The 16,854-nt window shown below is 33.3% G+C and overlaps 1 protein-coding gene across 1 annotated transcript in view; it reads right to left on the minus strand.

The window, feature by feature from the left end:
- LOC124537999 overlaps nucleotides 1-16,854 on the minus strand; it is a 116,365-nt gene that overhangs the window by 22,293 nt on the left and 77,218 nt on the right. The window contains exons 2-5 of the mRNA XM_047115000.1: nucleotides 10,773-10,908; nucleotides 10,086-10,263; nucleotides 5,473-5,859; nucleotides 4,932-5,053 (exon numbers count right to left, since the gene is read on the minus strand). Coding sequence (XP_046970956.1) covers nucleotides 4,932-5,053; nucleotides 5,473-5,859; nucleotides 10,086-10,263; nucleotides 10,773-10,908 — 823 coding nt within the window. The remainder of the gene's footprint in view (nucleotides 1-4,931; nucleotides 5,054-5,472; nucleotides 5,860-10,085; nucleotides 10,264-10,772; nucleotides 10,909-16,854) is intronic.

The following is a 16,854-nucleotide window of genomic DNA, read 5'->3' on the forward strand; positions in this document are numbered from 1 at the left end:
TATTGAGTCGTTACATTTAATTTTTGGGTACTTTTTTTAAAGCGACCAAAAAGACTTATGACTGGGTTTCTTAATGAAATATTCATCTACGGTGTGTACGTATATTTCGATGTTGAAACGTACATTCTTGCATATTAATATTCTATACTAAATTACAATAAAACTACTCTTAAAGTTGACATCTTTATAATTTTTTATTTAAAAATATATTTTCTGAGCAAATTAAACGCCACACACGCCATATCTGTTTCATAATAATTACAAAATCAAATGTCCAGGATTTTGTAACGTTTGGTACGAAAAATCATACGAAATCCAAAAACATTGCCTAGGCGTAGAGCATGTAGAAAAATTTCAAAATAATCGAGCAATACAAACTCAGGCGCTCGTTTCAAACCGCACGCACTGATGACGCACAAATCAGCGCACGCGCACATGATAGCTTCCGCGATAAACATGTCTACTAATAATAACTGCAATAGCAACCTATGTGCCATACTGGATGTTTTGTAATCAATGTTACGACATTCGTAATTATATTTGATAGACTTGTTACCATACACTGTGAAACTTGAAGGTGGCATTGTTATATTAGACGAGACGTAGGTAAGGATCAATCAAAATAAAATGGAAAATATACCTTATTCGCATAAGCTTTTAGAAGTACTTTTGAATAATCACTTTATCATCTTCAATAAACCTAATGCTACCACCGTTTCGGAATATATGTAGATTCTACTCAGAAAAATCGAAAAGAATTCAAAGTTATGTCAATTAAATAATATTATATGTCCTCCCTCAACAAATATTAGCTACGCTTTTTTATCATCTATATAATCTTATGTTGAATAATATGCCTTATTTACTGAAGTTTTTTTACAAACGCTGAATTTTTGCATTGGCTAAGTTATACGAATATAAATGTAATTTATCAGGAAAGGTCTGTTATGCATATAATTTGCATATTTGTCATTGGTGTATTAGAAAAATACAAAACTTATGCTAGTTTTATAATTATTTTTCTCTAATAGGTACAGAACCAGTAGGTTCTCATATATTTATGTTCTTAGATATAGTATATATTTATAGCACATGGGTAGGTAAACTGACAAAATTTGAGTTACAAAATGGTAAGTGGTCTCTCCTGCCATTCCTTGTATCACCAATGCGACACTAACGTTAAGAACTAAGATTTTATGATCATTGTGATTCAGACACTGGCTCACTCAACCTCCAAACCGGAACACAACAATATTAAATATAGATGGTCGATCGAGTATTGGTGTAACGCCCAATAACTATGGGCGCATGGCGATGTGACCACGAAAGATCAGCCCGTCTTCCTACCAATTTTCTATGAAAAAAGTTCAAAATATTTACGAAAAAAAAAAACCGAAAATCACCTTAGAACACAAACGACATATTTCAAAAAGTGACACGCGGTATTGAATTTTATAATCATAGTGTTTATTAAGAAAATAGCATAGCCACAATCAGATTCCGCAATTTATATACGAAATAAAAAAAATCTTACAGTAATTCGATAGACGTTATAAGCATATTACAAAAGTAAATATTGTATTTAACAACATACCGTTAGACTTTAGTATGGCTCTGTTTGGATCTGTGCCATAATAAACACTTTTTTATCCCATTAGTAACATAATACGAAATTCGTCCATTCGAAATAACTCGAACATTTTTCTTATTTTGTTCAATATCAGATTGTTATTTTGTTTATTATAAACTATCATCAGTCCTTAATAAAATTGGAGTGTCTGTTTGTAATATTGAATTAAAAGATTTTTCACTACATGCATATGTATATGTACACGGTATATATACCGAAATAACTTTTTTACAATTTTTGTCTATTTGTCTGTTTGTTCCGGCTAATCTCTGGTAAACTAAACTCTGCTAAACCGACTTTGATGGGACTTTTACTGGAAGCTGATGTAATACGGGCTTAAACTTTCTTTCAATTTAGAATTATATGATAATAAAGTTACTCTGTAATTTCCAAATACTGTCCAGTAAGTACGTGGGGTGCCTTCGACCAGACTTAGTATCACAAAAACTGCCTAATACAGAATTAATAAGTTACATTAAAATTTGCGAACTGAACAATATATTTTTAGTTAAATTCAAAGGCGCACAAAGTCGCGGGCACATATAGTTATGTAATATATTGCATTTAATTTTGATGACGAATCCAGGTGATATGATTCGAATGGTGGAATTTAGATTTGAAAATAGATACGTTGGCTTTTACGACTATGACAGTCATAGTGGACTTTGCGTCGTGGACTATGAAATATTCATTAATCACTCAACTCTGCGTAATATCTTTAACTAGCGACCCGATCCGGTTTCGCACGGATGCAATGCTGATACTAAATATACTGCAGAATTTTAATACATACAAAATTCATAGCTATCTGTCATTAGACAATATAAACCGCTAAAGATAAATTACTTTTATATATTATGTAGGATTAGAAACTTCTTGAGTTCAAGTAATCACACTACAACTCAAAATAGTAAAACAGCTACCATAGAAATTCGATTGATAAAGAAAACTGTAATTATTTAACATTAACATACATGCATTGCACACATCACGTGTTTTAAGCAGGCATGCATAATACGACACAACTTAGATGTAGCATCGGAAAATTTCGTAAAACTGATCACATCCGAATTAAGTACGCTATCCCAAATTATCAATATTTATTTCTTATGTGAATATGATCTTTAAATAGACGCAATAACTTGTAATATCACATGACCTAATATATTCGTCAATTTGACACGTCGATTTACATGCACTTGCTTTCTAGGGTTGAAATGACGCGAGAATTTGTAGCGACGAATGGTGTCGAATGGCGCGATAGGGAGCTATTTCTATTGGTTGTATAAATCGGTAGTAATCGGTTTTATTGAATTTGTCAATGCTACATCTAAGTTGTGTCGTACTATACGGCTATTTGAGACAGATTATGTATTAATGAAAAACATGTGCTGAAGTGCTGCGAGTAAGACCGACTTATATGCCGTAACGGAATATGACATGATGACCTTTTATGCCGTCATGCCCTCTCTATGCCGCCGCTCTTTACACCCTTGTCTATGCGTGATACGAATACAGAAAACTGCTTTAATTTGTCATATATCATGCATGACACCATATTTTATATATTTTTTAAATTTACAATTAGGCACAGTTATTTAAGCTAAAGAAACGATTTTTCTTTACCTAGTAAAAAACAAAGTCGCTTACCGCTGTCTGTTTCTAGGTATGCTTAGATCTTTAAAATTACGCATTGGATTTTGATACAGTTTTTTTTTAATAGATAAAGTGATTCGAAGGAAAGGTTTTTGTATATAATACACGGACAATATAGAAAAAAACACTGATGATTTTAGAAGTACTTAATGTGATGTCGTAAATAAACGAATTCTGGAGAATATATATATTTAGTATTGCACCCGTGCGAAGCCGGGCCGAATAATATGATATAAAAAAGTTTTCAAATTTCGAATTCAAATTATTTTTTTATACATATGTTGCTTAATTTGACATTTGCTAAATTTAATATTAGCGCAAATCGATGACGTCACACGTCTGGCTGTCGTCAAGATGTGGGTGTTATATGTTAATGCATTTGAGGGTCAGCTAAGATATAAAAGAACAATAAATAATAGCTATACAACTTATACAGATATGTTTTATTATTTTTACTCTTGACACACATTTCGATTCGGAAGACTTATTTTATTGGAAATTATGCTTTGGATTAAGTAAACAGCATTAAATAAGAGGACAGTGAGTGATGTCATCCTCTCAGTGTTAAATGTTTATTGTTCGTGATTAACTTTTATTGTACACAAACAATATATAATTTACTCTTTCTTTCTGTAAACTAAATACCTTTATTTTTACGAAAACATTTCTTATATGATATATGGATACAGATTTATTTGACAGAATTCCATAATTGTTTGACTATATATATTTCTGAATCGCGCTTACGTTTGTTTCAGTTTCATTATAATAATACCCTGTAGCGGTAGCAAAACAATGGCGATTTGAAGCTTCATAACAAAATATCATGTGTCTGAACTTCAGCCGACACATGGAGTTTTTTTTTTGCATTGTTTCAAACTTTAATATGCATAGCTTGCATGTCTCGGTAGTTCGAACCCCAGATACACGGAAGTAATTGGGATTTTTTCAATCGAAAAATGTTCACTAACAGCATTAAAGGACTTGAGGCGATTGTCTTGCATTCTCCTTTCTCGGACTTCAAGTTTTCCATCGGACAGACAAAGTTACTTTCGCATTTATAACATCAATATAGAAATAACATAGATTATAATTTTATATATAAGAGATTATACCACGTAAATGATTGGTAACGTACGCCCACATAAATTACGTATAAGCGTTCCGTTTCGCAATCGTATCCGTTTTGTTTATTATAAACAATCATATGGCCTGGGGGTAAACAACCTCTCAATGTCCCATCGTAAGGCTGAAACGTTTCGTAACAACGCATCGGATTAAATTATTACTTAGTGCACAAAATTTATTTTCATTAAATAGTCATTTCGCATAAATAAAATGACTGGTAATAAAATTGTATTGCTTATTTTATGTAATAAAACTCCAGACAGTTTGAAATAAACTAATACATAATATATTAAACTGGTGTTAATAAATCGTTGTAATTATCTGTTTACTTTAGGAAAGGGCTTATTGTATTTTGAAGGGCCAGTAAAGCAGTGTAATTATTAGCAGGGGGCATATCTCAGTAAGAACCGAGCCTGCACCAAAGTCCATCCACAACATTTGATGCATTAAAAAAATCACCTTATGGATGGATAGGTGGATGGATATATAGTGTATTTGAAGCATTTACGTCACTGACCTCGTTATGTGGTCCTGTTTCTCTGCTATGTTCTGAAGGCCGATGGCGTCTCGTAGCTGAATAACCATCGCGGCTCGCACAGCTTCCGCGCATCTGAATTCTTCTATTCTTTCTGCCAATACCTATAAAAATTAATGTTTCAATCAAACAACAACAACAGCCTGTAAATTTCCCACTTCTGGGCTAAAGCCTCGTCTCCATTTGTGGAAAAGGTTTGAAAATATTCCAAACCTTTTCCACAAAGGGAGAGGAGGAACAGCTTGGAACAGCTCGGTGGAATATATATTCCACCGAGCTGTTCCAATGTGGTTTGGTGGATAATAGACATGGACAATAGACATGTACATAGGTTTTTTATAAAATTAGACACATGCAGATTTCTCACGATGTTTTCCTTCCCCGCCAAGCACAAGATGAATTATAAACACAAATTAAGTACATGAATATTCAGTGGTGTCACTGGGTCATCTTGTCTCTTAATTCGATCAAACCAAATTAATCAACAATTAAATTTTCAAGTAATTTATTTATGTAATATTACCTCCACATCGTCTGAATACAACGGCGAGTTCTTGAAGACGTCCTTCTTCACGATCGCGATGTACGGCCCTTGGATTCCACCGACAAACTTCTCGCAATTGAAGAACAGGGCGTCCTTTTTAACCATTCCCTCTTCGACGCTCAGGAATGTTGGGTTCATGTCGACGGCCGAAGTCGGCGCCACTAAGGTGTAGTCCCAGAACGACCAGGCGCCGTATTGGTGCAAGAGGAGGGTCGTTGCGACGTCATCAGCTAACACTCCCGTCAACTTCGACGCGGCGGGAAAGAACCCTATCATCCTTTTACCAGTTCCGGTATTCTCTTGCAACCTCAACTCCAAGTTGTTCAAATCGATGAAGCCTTCTTTTGTTTCTGGGATTTTGATTATCTGTAAAGATAAATTAATAACATAAGATATGATTATCTTTTCTTTCTCTAATTTCTTATATTTTTTTACAAGCATTGTCGCTATATTGGTGGCAGGAACTAGGTACTCAATGTGCCCCTAAAACGGTCTACGCTAATTTATCTTTAAAAAAAGCTCATAAAGAACAACAAATGAATTATCACAATTATCACAATCTTAAACATACTTATATTTATTCTTTGTATTAACAAGTCATTTCTTTCGACCGAAATAAATTCAATAGTGGCATAAATAATACCTGATATATTCTAGAATATTTTAATTTTCATTCATAAATAACATTCTTAAATGTGTCGCATGATGCAGACATTCCGTGACTATAACATTTCCCGTTTCATATGGGCCTTGTTTATATACAAATGTAACGTGAGATTATTTTACATTCGATAGATTGTTCATTATTCTAAGAACATAATGATTACTGCTAGCTAAAAATAACTCGGTAATGAATGCGCGCCGAATTCACAGCAATTGTAGAAGGTGAACGACCTTCAACTCGGATACCTTGTTAAGCTATTGATATAGTACGACAATGAAAAATTTGCATCATTTACAAACGCATACAAATACACGGGTACAACTAAATTATCTTCGAAACTGTCTGTGCTAATGCCGGTTTGGTTTTCACAATTTATTCGACTGGCCGATCATACTCAAATTCAAAACCTTTATTCAAAATGGAAGTGTTTACGCTTTCTTATTGATAGTCGAAAATCTACAGTTCGGAATATAATACCTCAGACCTGAGAAGAACCGGCGAAAGAAACTCAGCGGGATCTTTTTTTTTATATAAATTTTAATTATCCTTGTGTCATAATTTCAGTTTTATTTTTGCAGTTATATCAGAAACTTGTTAAAGAATACTGTCAAAATCTTTCTTACCCACATACCTATTTTAAATCATCATTCTTTTCTATGATTTAGAATATCTTTCTTTTTATAAATTATTTATATTTTGTATGTGTGTGTCTAAACTTTGCAAAAACTATAATGTGAGCAGTATGTACGATATATCGTCACTTTTGAAATCCTTTCTGGATGTGTCAATTTATTACTATATAGAAATAAATAGGCCAAGTAATTCATTCATTTGACGTATAGTTGTCAGGTGTCCTGCATAGAAAAAAACGTAAAAGTTCTTAACAAGGAAATGTAGGTATGGTATACAATTAAGGGCAGGCACACGCAACGCCAGCATAGTTGGTGCAACATTAAGGGCCGGTGCACACTGGTGAAGTTAAACAGAGCAGATTTCACACCCAGTTATTTCTATACAGCCGTACGACCAAGTGCTGGAGTGTACATGCACATGCGTAAATGCGAATAAAAGGATCAGTGGTCCAATTCTTTATGAAATGTTTGTTCATTCGCCTTTTCAAATGGGTGGCTCTCAATGTTACACCAGCTTTACTTGTGACCTTGAAAAAAATAGGTTAAGTATTCACAATAACCGTACATGGGACTGACTAGATTTTCTTGTCAAAGTACTTTCGTAATAGGTTACCTCAGAAATTATTCAGGCGTAGGAGGCACATTATTTTCTTCTCTACTAAAGTAGGATTTAGCTAAAATCCTTTCACGCATTTCTAAAATTTAATTTCACAAATCACAACGCATTTTTTGTATGTATGTATGCGTGTTCATAGCATTTGAAATACTGTTTTAAAAGTAACATTGTTGTGAGAGTACTATTCTTTACCTTTAATATTTTAACGCCTACGTCCGCAACTTAAAATATTTAAAAAAAAAAAAACAAAAAGGTCATCGTGTCAAGGTAGTTAGAAATTGTTTCACGAAAAAGAAAATAAATTCTTTAAGAAACACAAAAAAGTCTTTTAAATGTATAATTTAGTGAAGATTTTATAGAAAATTTCAAATAATTGTTTGATAACTTAGCAGCTGTAAAGTACTTGATTATTATTTACATAACATAGCCATAAATCGTTTGAAAGCGGATACTAACGTTATGAAATTAACTATATTCCGAACTTTAGACATAGACAGTTTTGCTGTATAAACGGTGATTCTCAAAAAAATAATAAAATAAAGGTGAGTGGTTACGGTGAGTGGTTTTAGTATATATGTCTGAAGTTTAAATACACATCATTATCATTATTTATTATCATTATATAGTATAAAACAAAGTCGCTGTATATCCCTGTGCATGCTGAGATCTTTAAAATCACGCAACGGATTATGATGGTGATGGTGAGGTTTTTGTTTATAATACATGAACAATATAGTAAAGAAACAAGAACAATTCTGTAGTAAATTATTTAGTATCAGAATAAAACCCATGCGAAGGCGGGGCGGGTCACTAGTATACAATAATGTTAAAGTTTTGTCCTTGAAATTGCATTCTGTACAACATGACCTCAAGATGTGTGGAATTCATGTCGAAAAGAACAAACAAAGCCCGCCGTGTCAAGGATATTAATGTTGCTATGAGACAAACTGACAGAAATAATTGACACCTTACTGACTGACAGTTATTTAATGGTTTACATGTTTGATCTTAAATACACCTCAAACTTCCGTGTAAAAATTATATGTGGGTTTGTCCTTGAACAACTTGGAACTCATTCCACGATACTGGTCGGTGGACACATGTGACATTTTATCATCAGACACATAAAGATTACTTTTTGACCTTGACCACCATCACGATTTTATGAATGCCCATGAAACACATGTCAACAACCAACAGTCAGTGCTACTTGTTTAAAATTGAATCTACAATCATCGTTTAAAATTCAAATGTTCTTGTCACTAGGCTATACGGGTGTATTTTATGCTTTCATCCGTACCTGACGTGCAAAGGTTTTATATAAAGTATACTCTGACTATTGACTAATTCTGACAATACTCTTTACGGGTATCGTTGCTATTGGAACAGTTAAGATGAATCAGTATGACAGGATAGTATGTGAACAGAATATTTGTAAACCGACAATTTCAGTCTGTTCATAAATATTTACCGGCGAATTGAAGACTCCCCTTAAGTAAGTAAAAATCAATACAGCATTTATGAATCGACATTTTACAACATAAATTGTTTTCGTGTAAAGCAACTAGCCCGGAATATACCTACGCAGATTAAACCGTGAAGGACGTAACCGAGTTCAATGTTTCAATTATGCGAATAATTTTAGCTAAATAGACGTTTTGACAATTTTTTAACAAATTCAACTACCACACAAAATAAATTACGATTGAATCAGCGATTTTAATATTAAAATATTTTTGAGAAAATGTTAGCATTTTTGTCGCCATTCAACGCAGTCAAGATTTACACAGTAACTACTTTTAATTCATATTTATACGAGTATATAATATAAGGCCAAATAAAACATTAATTATATTTTAATAATTTACAGACGTAGGTATAAATAATGTACGTTCAAGCAATATAATTAAAATAATGTCATTTTGCACACTTAGCCTTCGATGTTTATAAACAATAAAAAAAACTTTCAGAATACTTGCAAAGTAAAACTGCGCAGTTCGTATAATGCTGTGTCGAATGTAAATAATTTCTCGAACGAAATTGCATTCCAGTGCGATACGCACTTTTACAATTCTATGATAAAAACATTTCAGTTTAGAAACTAAATAATGAATTCAAAAATACAAGCGGTTAGCTTAGAATTACATTACACCAAAATAAAACATTTGACAAATGAATGCGTGCTCAGCGCGATGTTTACGTAATCCGAAAAACATATTTGGAAAGGCATGCAAAACTAATTGTGTTACAAGCATGACCTGTTTGTCAATACATCAATGAATTTGGAGAATGAAGGCATATTCTCCGTAGAAACCATATTTTGTTTAGTATTTACTCAGCGCGCTTGTTGTTTACAAATCAAAGATCAGATTTATAATCTATGTTTTATACCCAGTAAGCTGTCTTTTTTGCATGATAAATAATCGAACATCAGGTTTTTATACCTTCACTTGTTTTAGAGAAAATAGTAAATACTTATACACTAAATTAAATATATAATTATAACGTAATACTTTTATGTATGTACCTGAAAACTTGTGTTGTAACTGAAATCGTGTTCCCTTTCATAATATTTTTACATTCAGCTTAAATTACTAGCAAATTTCTATCATTATATTATTTTTGAATACGACTTGATCCTATACAACAGTACATTTTTATTACAAATATCTTTACATACCTCAGCATCGCACTCCTTCCAGGGTGCAAGTTGTCTTTCCGTTTCCCTCGAGGACACGAAAAGAGCTACCCTTTGTGGGCGTAGGGCGCGCAAAAACCGACATAGTGTAGCTCCCAGGACTACCACGTCTTCAGCACCAGCTCCAACGGCTTGGCGAATTATCTCTTTGGATTCTTTCCTATTTCAAATAAGAATCTCGTTATAAACTATTTCGCTAATATATAATATGGATGCATAAATGTAAATGGAGTAACTGTAAGCGTAGATGTAACGAAAATTAGTTGACGAAACAATAAACGTCTTGTTTTTAAGTTTGAGATAAATATGTCTATTAGTTGTAATTCTAACAGTCATCGGCATTTATTATACTGTTTATATTCAAAATATTTAAACAAATACAATGTATTGTTGACTCTGAGATCACATACTTTATATACATCAGCTACATGCTATATAAAAATATATGTTATTCTGGTATATGTATCGTGTAAAAAAGCGGTTATTTTATTATAACATAACAATTTTATTATATGCATATAGATATGTATGTACCTGTAGTAGTAGGTTAAAAAAAATTACTAAGAAGCAAATGCATGGAAAGTTTGTTGTATTCATTGAACAAATTTTCCTTATAATAATTTGAAAGGAAGGAAGGAAAGATTGAATGTAGGGATGTAATTGATTTACCGGTAAATCTCGCTTTGTCCAGACGTGACCGACAAAGCTGTGCACCACGTCGCATGTGTGGGGAGCACGTCGCGTGCTACGTACTCCTCTATCCATTGTAACGCACGCCCCGAGCCGCTGTAGTCGCAATACACAACTGGAACAAGAAAATAATTAACTTAGAAACAGTAGATAAAGCTTTAATTATTACTTATATAATATAAAATCATGAATACAGGAAAAACTTGGTGATCTTCATAGTGGAAATTTAACAAAAATCAGACGTCTGAGGCATGGAAACACTTTCATTGTTAGACAAATGCCGATTTCTAATTTAATATTATAGTCATACATATTCTGCGATCGTTTAGTTGAAAAAAAATCATAAAAAATGTATTGGCAAATTTAATTGTGAATATGTTCCAAAAACCTTTTCCTCCAAGCTCAAGCTTCAAGCAGTGCGAAATATACAGGTTTTTGTCGGGGCAAAAAAGTATTGTTAAATATTGTATTATCTTTATCTCAATATTATATACTCGTAATGTCAAGCAATACATATGAAATATAAATATCATTTCGGTATCGATAAACAAATCCTTCGAAATCTAATAAATCAAATTCAATCGAGTTCAATAACCTTTTGACAATGTCAGTGAGGTTAAAAGTTCATACAAATATTCGGAGATAAAAGAAAACAAACTTGAACGAAAGAACTCATACTTTAGTTTTTATAAAGTATTAACGTTATCTTCAATTTCATTAAGGAAAATCTTCAAATGGTTTATGAATATTCTTTGTCTAAATTTAAAACACTCTATTATGAAGACCTCCGTGGTCGAGTAGTGTCTAAATCGGTTTTCATTACGCCACTTCGAGGTCCCGGGTTGGTTTCCCGGCCGAGTCGATGTAGAACATTCATTAGTTTTCTCTGTTGTCTTGGATCTGGGTGTTTGTGGTACCGTCGTTACTTCTGATTTTCCATAACACAAGTGCTTTAGCTACTTACATTAGAATCAGAGTAATGTATGTGATGTTGTCCAATACTTATTTATTTAAAATTAAACTATACTTATAAAACTACAGACGAGGTCCCTGGGTCGAATCCACCAGGCCATTCCCTAATGGAGATCAGCCCACAGCGCCGGAAATGTTATAGTGCAAACGTATGTAGCGCAGGAGTACACCTGGCATTCTCCATACCCTTATAATCCGATGGCATCAGGAAGGCAATTTGACGTTGGGAATTCAGGCATCGGATCAAAGGTTTTAAGTCCCGACACGAGCGTGTAAAAAAAGTAAAGTAAGTACTGAGGGTCAATTCTGTTTACTTTTATAAATTACGGAAACGTATTTATCTAACCTACCTTAGGTTAGGTTAGGTTACGCATCTAATCGGAAACGCATTTATCTATCTTAGGTTAGATAAATGCGTTTCCGATTCTGTACATATTCAACTTGGATTATTTCTCACAAAAACTGAGGGCTAATTCTTTTGGTGACTTTACTTCTCATATTCACTACGATATTCACCTCTGACAGAATCGCAGCTAGATCTTTGCATTACTGAACTGCATGTAATATCGGCTGAGATGGCCCAGTGGTCAGAACGCGTGCATCTTAACCGATGATTTCGGGTTCAAACCCAGGCAAGCACCACTATATATATATGCTTAATTTGTGTTTATAATTCATCTCGTGCTCGACGTTGAAGGAAAACATCGTGAGGAAACCTGCATGTGTCTAATTTAATCGAAATTCTGCCACATGTGCATTCCACCAACCCGCATTGGAACAGCGTGGTGCAATATGTTCCACACCTTCTTCTTAATGGAAGAGGAGGCCTTATCTCAGCAGTGGGAAATGAGAAAACTTTACTTTAAGTAGTATCGGTGACCAGCTAACTTTCAAGCTCCAGAAGGCAGAGTTTATTGAAAAACTGATAAAGATTTATTGGTACTTGTACTTGAACTCAAGACCTCATCATCAACAATATCATAACAAATGTGATTAACATACATTCCAGACCTGGTGGACAACAATCGAAATAAAATCCAATACAGGTACTTTGAAACTTAAATTACGAACGTAAAAGTACATTTCTGTTTTATATAGACTGTCAATCTATCATATATCCGCTGTCATGTTTTGTCAGCGCATCAGCAAATACATATTACATACATATGATCCTGTTTGAACAGACTAGAAAGCTCAATAAATTCAAGACTCGCACATTGTTACATTAAAAATTATTTTCATAATTTTAACTTTTTTTTATAATTATATTAAACGTCAAAAAAGTGTCAATTCGCTAAATTCCATGCCATTGACCCATTTCCCACTTAATTTATGTCGGTGTTGCTAGTATAACGCTTCGACTTGGCATTTTCTAAAATTTTAATTAATACAATAAACATTAAAACAATTATTAAAATAAGATTTTAATCATCTAATTCGTTTGTTGAATTTGATTAGAGGTCATTTCACATCGTTTCAGATTAATTTAATAGCCGTCTTCCAGTTTAAAGGTTAGTTCTTCGATGTAGGTGTCGGAGTCTTGTTATGATAAATTTACTTTGCCTCATTTTTGACTTTTCTTAATTTTAATAATTATTCCAAAATTATTTCCCTGATTTAATTATGGATATAATTCCTTTTTCATTAAGGGTATTTTGGTAGTGATACTGGTCACACTCGCTAACCTTTCAAAGGTTCGTGAACTTTCGATTTCGTTCTTTTTGAATTTTGGAACTATCGGCTTCACACCGAATCCAAATTCTAATTCGATATACTGAATATATCGGTGAGTTGTCTTAATAATTGAGTTTCTTAATTTGTGGTTGTTTAGTATTCAGTGCTTTAATAGCAGTTATCTTTTCAGAATTTATATTAACAATGAAGTTTTGAAGTTTGACAGAACTTTATATCATGTTTACCGACTCGTAAGAAATTGTAAGTCTTTAATTCTTGTTTTTGATTAAATGCATTGGTTTACAATTCGAAAAGTCGTAGTCATGTGTAAATTGTGGTTTCCAGTGACCCTTTGAAATGGTTCTCCGGAGTTGAGATCGTCAATTTGTGTAAGCAGGACTTTGAACCTCCAGAAGGTAAATTCGTGCTTACATCTCTCGTTAAAGGTATTTATCATTTGCTTATTTGCTTAACTTATTGAACCTGTATATTTCGTATTACAGGAGGTTTTTTTTTTTAATCGGATTTACCCACCACGTGGACTTCTTGAATGGAAATATTAAGAGTGAACAGCTCCAGGTTCCTGGTTGAGTGTGCCCAGATAGCGGCTGGTGCAACTCCAAGGACGGCAGGCCTGTTCCCCAAGCCGTTGTCGGTATCCACGTGTAGCTGGAAACGTTGGTGATGTACCCCCTTTTAATTATATTATAAATTTCGTTTACACCGGTCTGGCGAACGGTGTATTCTTTCAAACCACAACAACTAATTTAATCGTCAGTGGCGCCTAATTTTCAACCTTATATTGAATTGCATTGAATTACATTGAATTTTCAAGCTTGCCTTTTATCCCAAGTGACCCACGCTGAGTCTAGCTGGCATAATTTTTATATAAGTCATTATAAGAAGTAACATAAGTAACTAGTAAATTAAGTAATTGGTTGTTTATAATAATATGTTACTGTGCATTAAAAATTTTATAACCTAATATTGTTTCCTTACACCCCACCACCAGAAAGGTAACAACATTAATTACCATATTTATTTAATTATATTTAAAGTCACACACATATGTACTATATTTTCTGTGCATGTGTGGGTGTGTACGTGATATATTTATCTTTATGTTTTGTATTAAAATCGTATTTTTGACTCCCTGCCGTTCGGCATCAATTTCTGTATCGTCCATTGAAAATGATTGGATTTACGATTTAACTTCGGTACCAATATAATCAGAGTCGCTATCCTATTATATTGATGTATATAGGTATATTTAAAATGTTACCCATTTTTTATAAGTTCTTTTTACAATAAATGTACCTATGAAAACTGTATTTGTCCTATTTTTATTCCGGTAACAGGTAAACCATTTGGCAGTTAACCTATTTCTAAAAAAGAGTAGTGAAATCGTAACGGTAAACTTTAAAATTATATATATTTACTATTTAAGCAATTACTACTGTCAACTTTTAATTGCCTTTTAATTTTATTCTCATAATATTAAAAAATAACATTTATCACAATGGCGTCATTGTCGTTTGTCTAAGTTTTATCTCAAATCGTTCGCGTTGCGTACGTGACGGCATTTGAAGTTTTAGAAAACAATAACACTATTGTGACAAATACAAACTCATGTGTAGAGCGTTACGTTGTTCTAAAATAGGTGACATATATAGTTTTTAATAAACAGGAATGATATTTAAAGCCGAGAGGAAAAGCCTGTAAATTTTCCAATACTGAGCTAGGCATCCTCTCCCTCTGAGGAAAAGGAGCATATTCCCACACATTGCTCCAATGAGGGTTAGTAGATTTATATGTGGCACAATTTTGATGAAATTAGACACGTGCAGGTTTCCTCACGATGTTTTCCTTTACCGCCGAGCACAAGATGAATTATAAACGCAAATTAAGTACATGAAAATTCAGATGATGATCATGATCCTTGCCTGGGTTTGAAGAGCTATTTATAATATTATATTTATATATATGTAATTCAGAAACACACAGCCTTAGCCCGCAGAAATTATAAAGTTTCAAAAACAGAACGTCTATAATATTCGATAAATACATTAACAATATTTGTGTGTGGGTGTGTGTTTGTGTGTGTAAGTAAAGATGCACGTGTGTATATCTATAGACATAGTCACGCTAATTTATAAAATACACAATATTCAATAGACAAAGAGAGTCGTCAATAAATCAATGACACTTGAGACAATTCGAACCTCGTCAAACTAATTTGGATAGACAAAGTTTAAGAATCATAGTTGAACATACAAATACTTGTCGCCCGCGACTTGGACGCGTTTCAGGAGTTAATCATCAGGTATTAATTATATAACGCAGCCTATCTAATTTCATCGAATTCGGTTCAGGGGTTTGATATTGAACCAGAACTAGACAAACAAACAGAATTACTTTCTCATTTATAATATCAGTGCAGATAAAACGTCCTACCTATTTTGTTCCACGTGTATTTCATAATACTAAATGAAAACTCAACGAAGTTACGCTGAAACTCTTAGTTAAATAACTCGAAAGAAACTGAGGCAAACTTTGAAACTTCATTTACAATATCTTTGATATATCTTCGGTTATTTAATCAAGTAGAAACATTTTAGCTGACTTCATAAATAATCATGTTATCAGAAATATATAGGTAATATTTGAACTTGCATATTTATATTAGTATGTATATGATTTTTTCTTCTTGAGCTACGTAGCCTACTACTATATCATGGGCGCTCTACACTCTCGCGAGAATCTCGATTTCGAGAACCGATTCGCGGGTTCTCGCGGGTCTCCGATTTTTGTCGGTTTTTGGCGAGCGACAAAGGAGCCGAAAACGCTGTAATGAGAACCTTGTGAGTGTGTACCCAGAACAAGTTCTCGCGCGAGATTCTTGCCGAGATTCACGCAAGAAGGTCTTGCGTGAGTGTAGAGCGCCTATCAGAATGATAGAATAAACTCCATCCCTCTCTTCATAGGGTAGGTTAGTTAGGTAGGTAGTATTTTTAATGATACAGGGAACACAACAACCGATATTTGGAGAATATCCGATGCCCTATACCCAATACAAAGCTCTACCACCAAGTAAAGTAAAATCTATTAAAATATTTCATCATTGTCCATTTAGCAAATCAAAGTAAATTGTTTTAAAGTTAAAAAACTGTCATTATTTAACATCAAACAGCCATCACTCGGGCGACGACAAATACCATTTAGCACAACACATTTTCAGGTCATAAAGCTAACAAAGGAATATATAATTAGTCTAAATGTTCTTTGAATATGTACAGAGTTATAAATTAGTGAATCACCTAGAAATCAGAATCTGTATTTTTATATAGCGTTTGTCGATTAATATTTGGAAGTGTATTATTATATATTTTGATACATTACTCAATACTTTTTTATA

Source organism: Vanessa cardui, chromosome 19, assembly GCF_905220365.1.
Source record: "Vanessa cardui chromosome 19, ilVanCard2.1, whole genome shotgun sequence".
NCBI classification, from domain to species: Eukaryota; Metazoa; Arthropoda; class Insecta; order Lepidoptera; family Nymphalidae; genus Vanessa; species Vanessa cardui.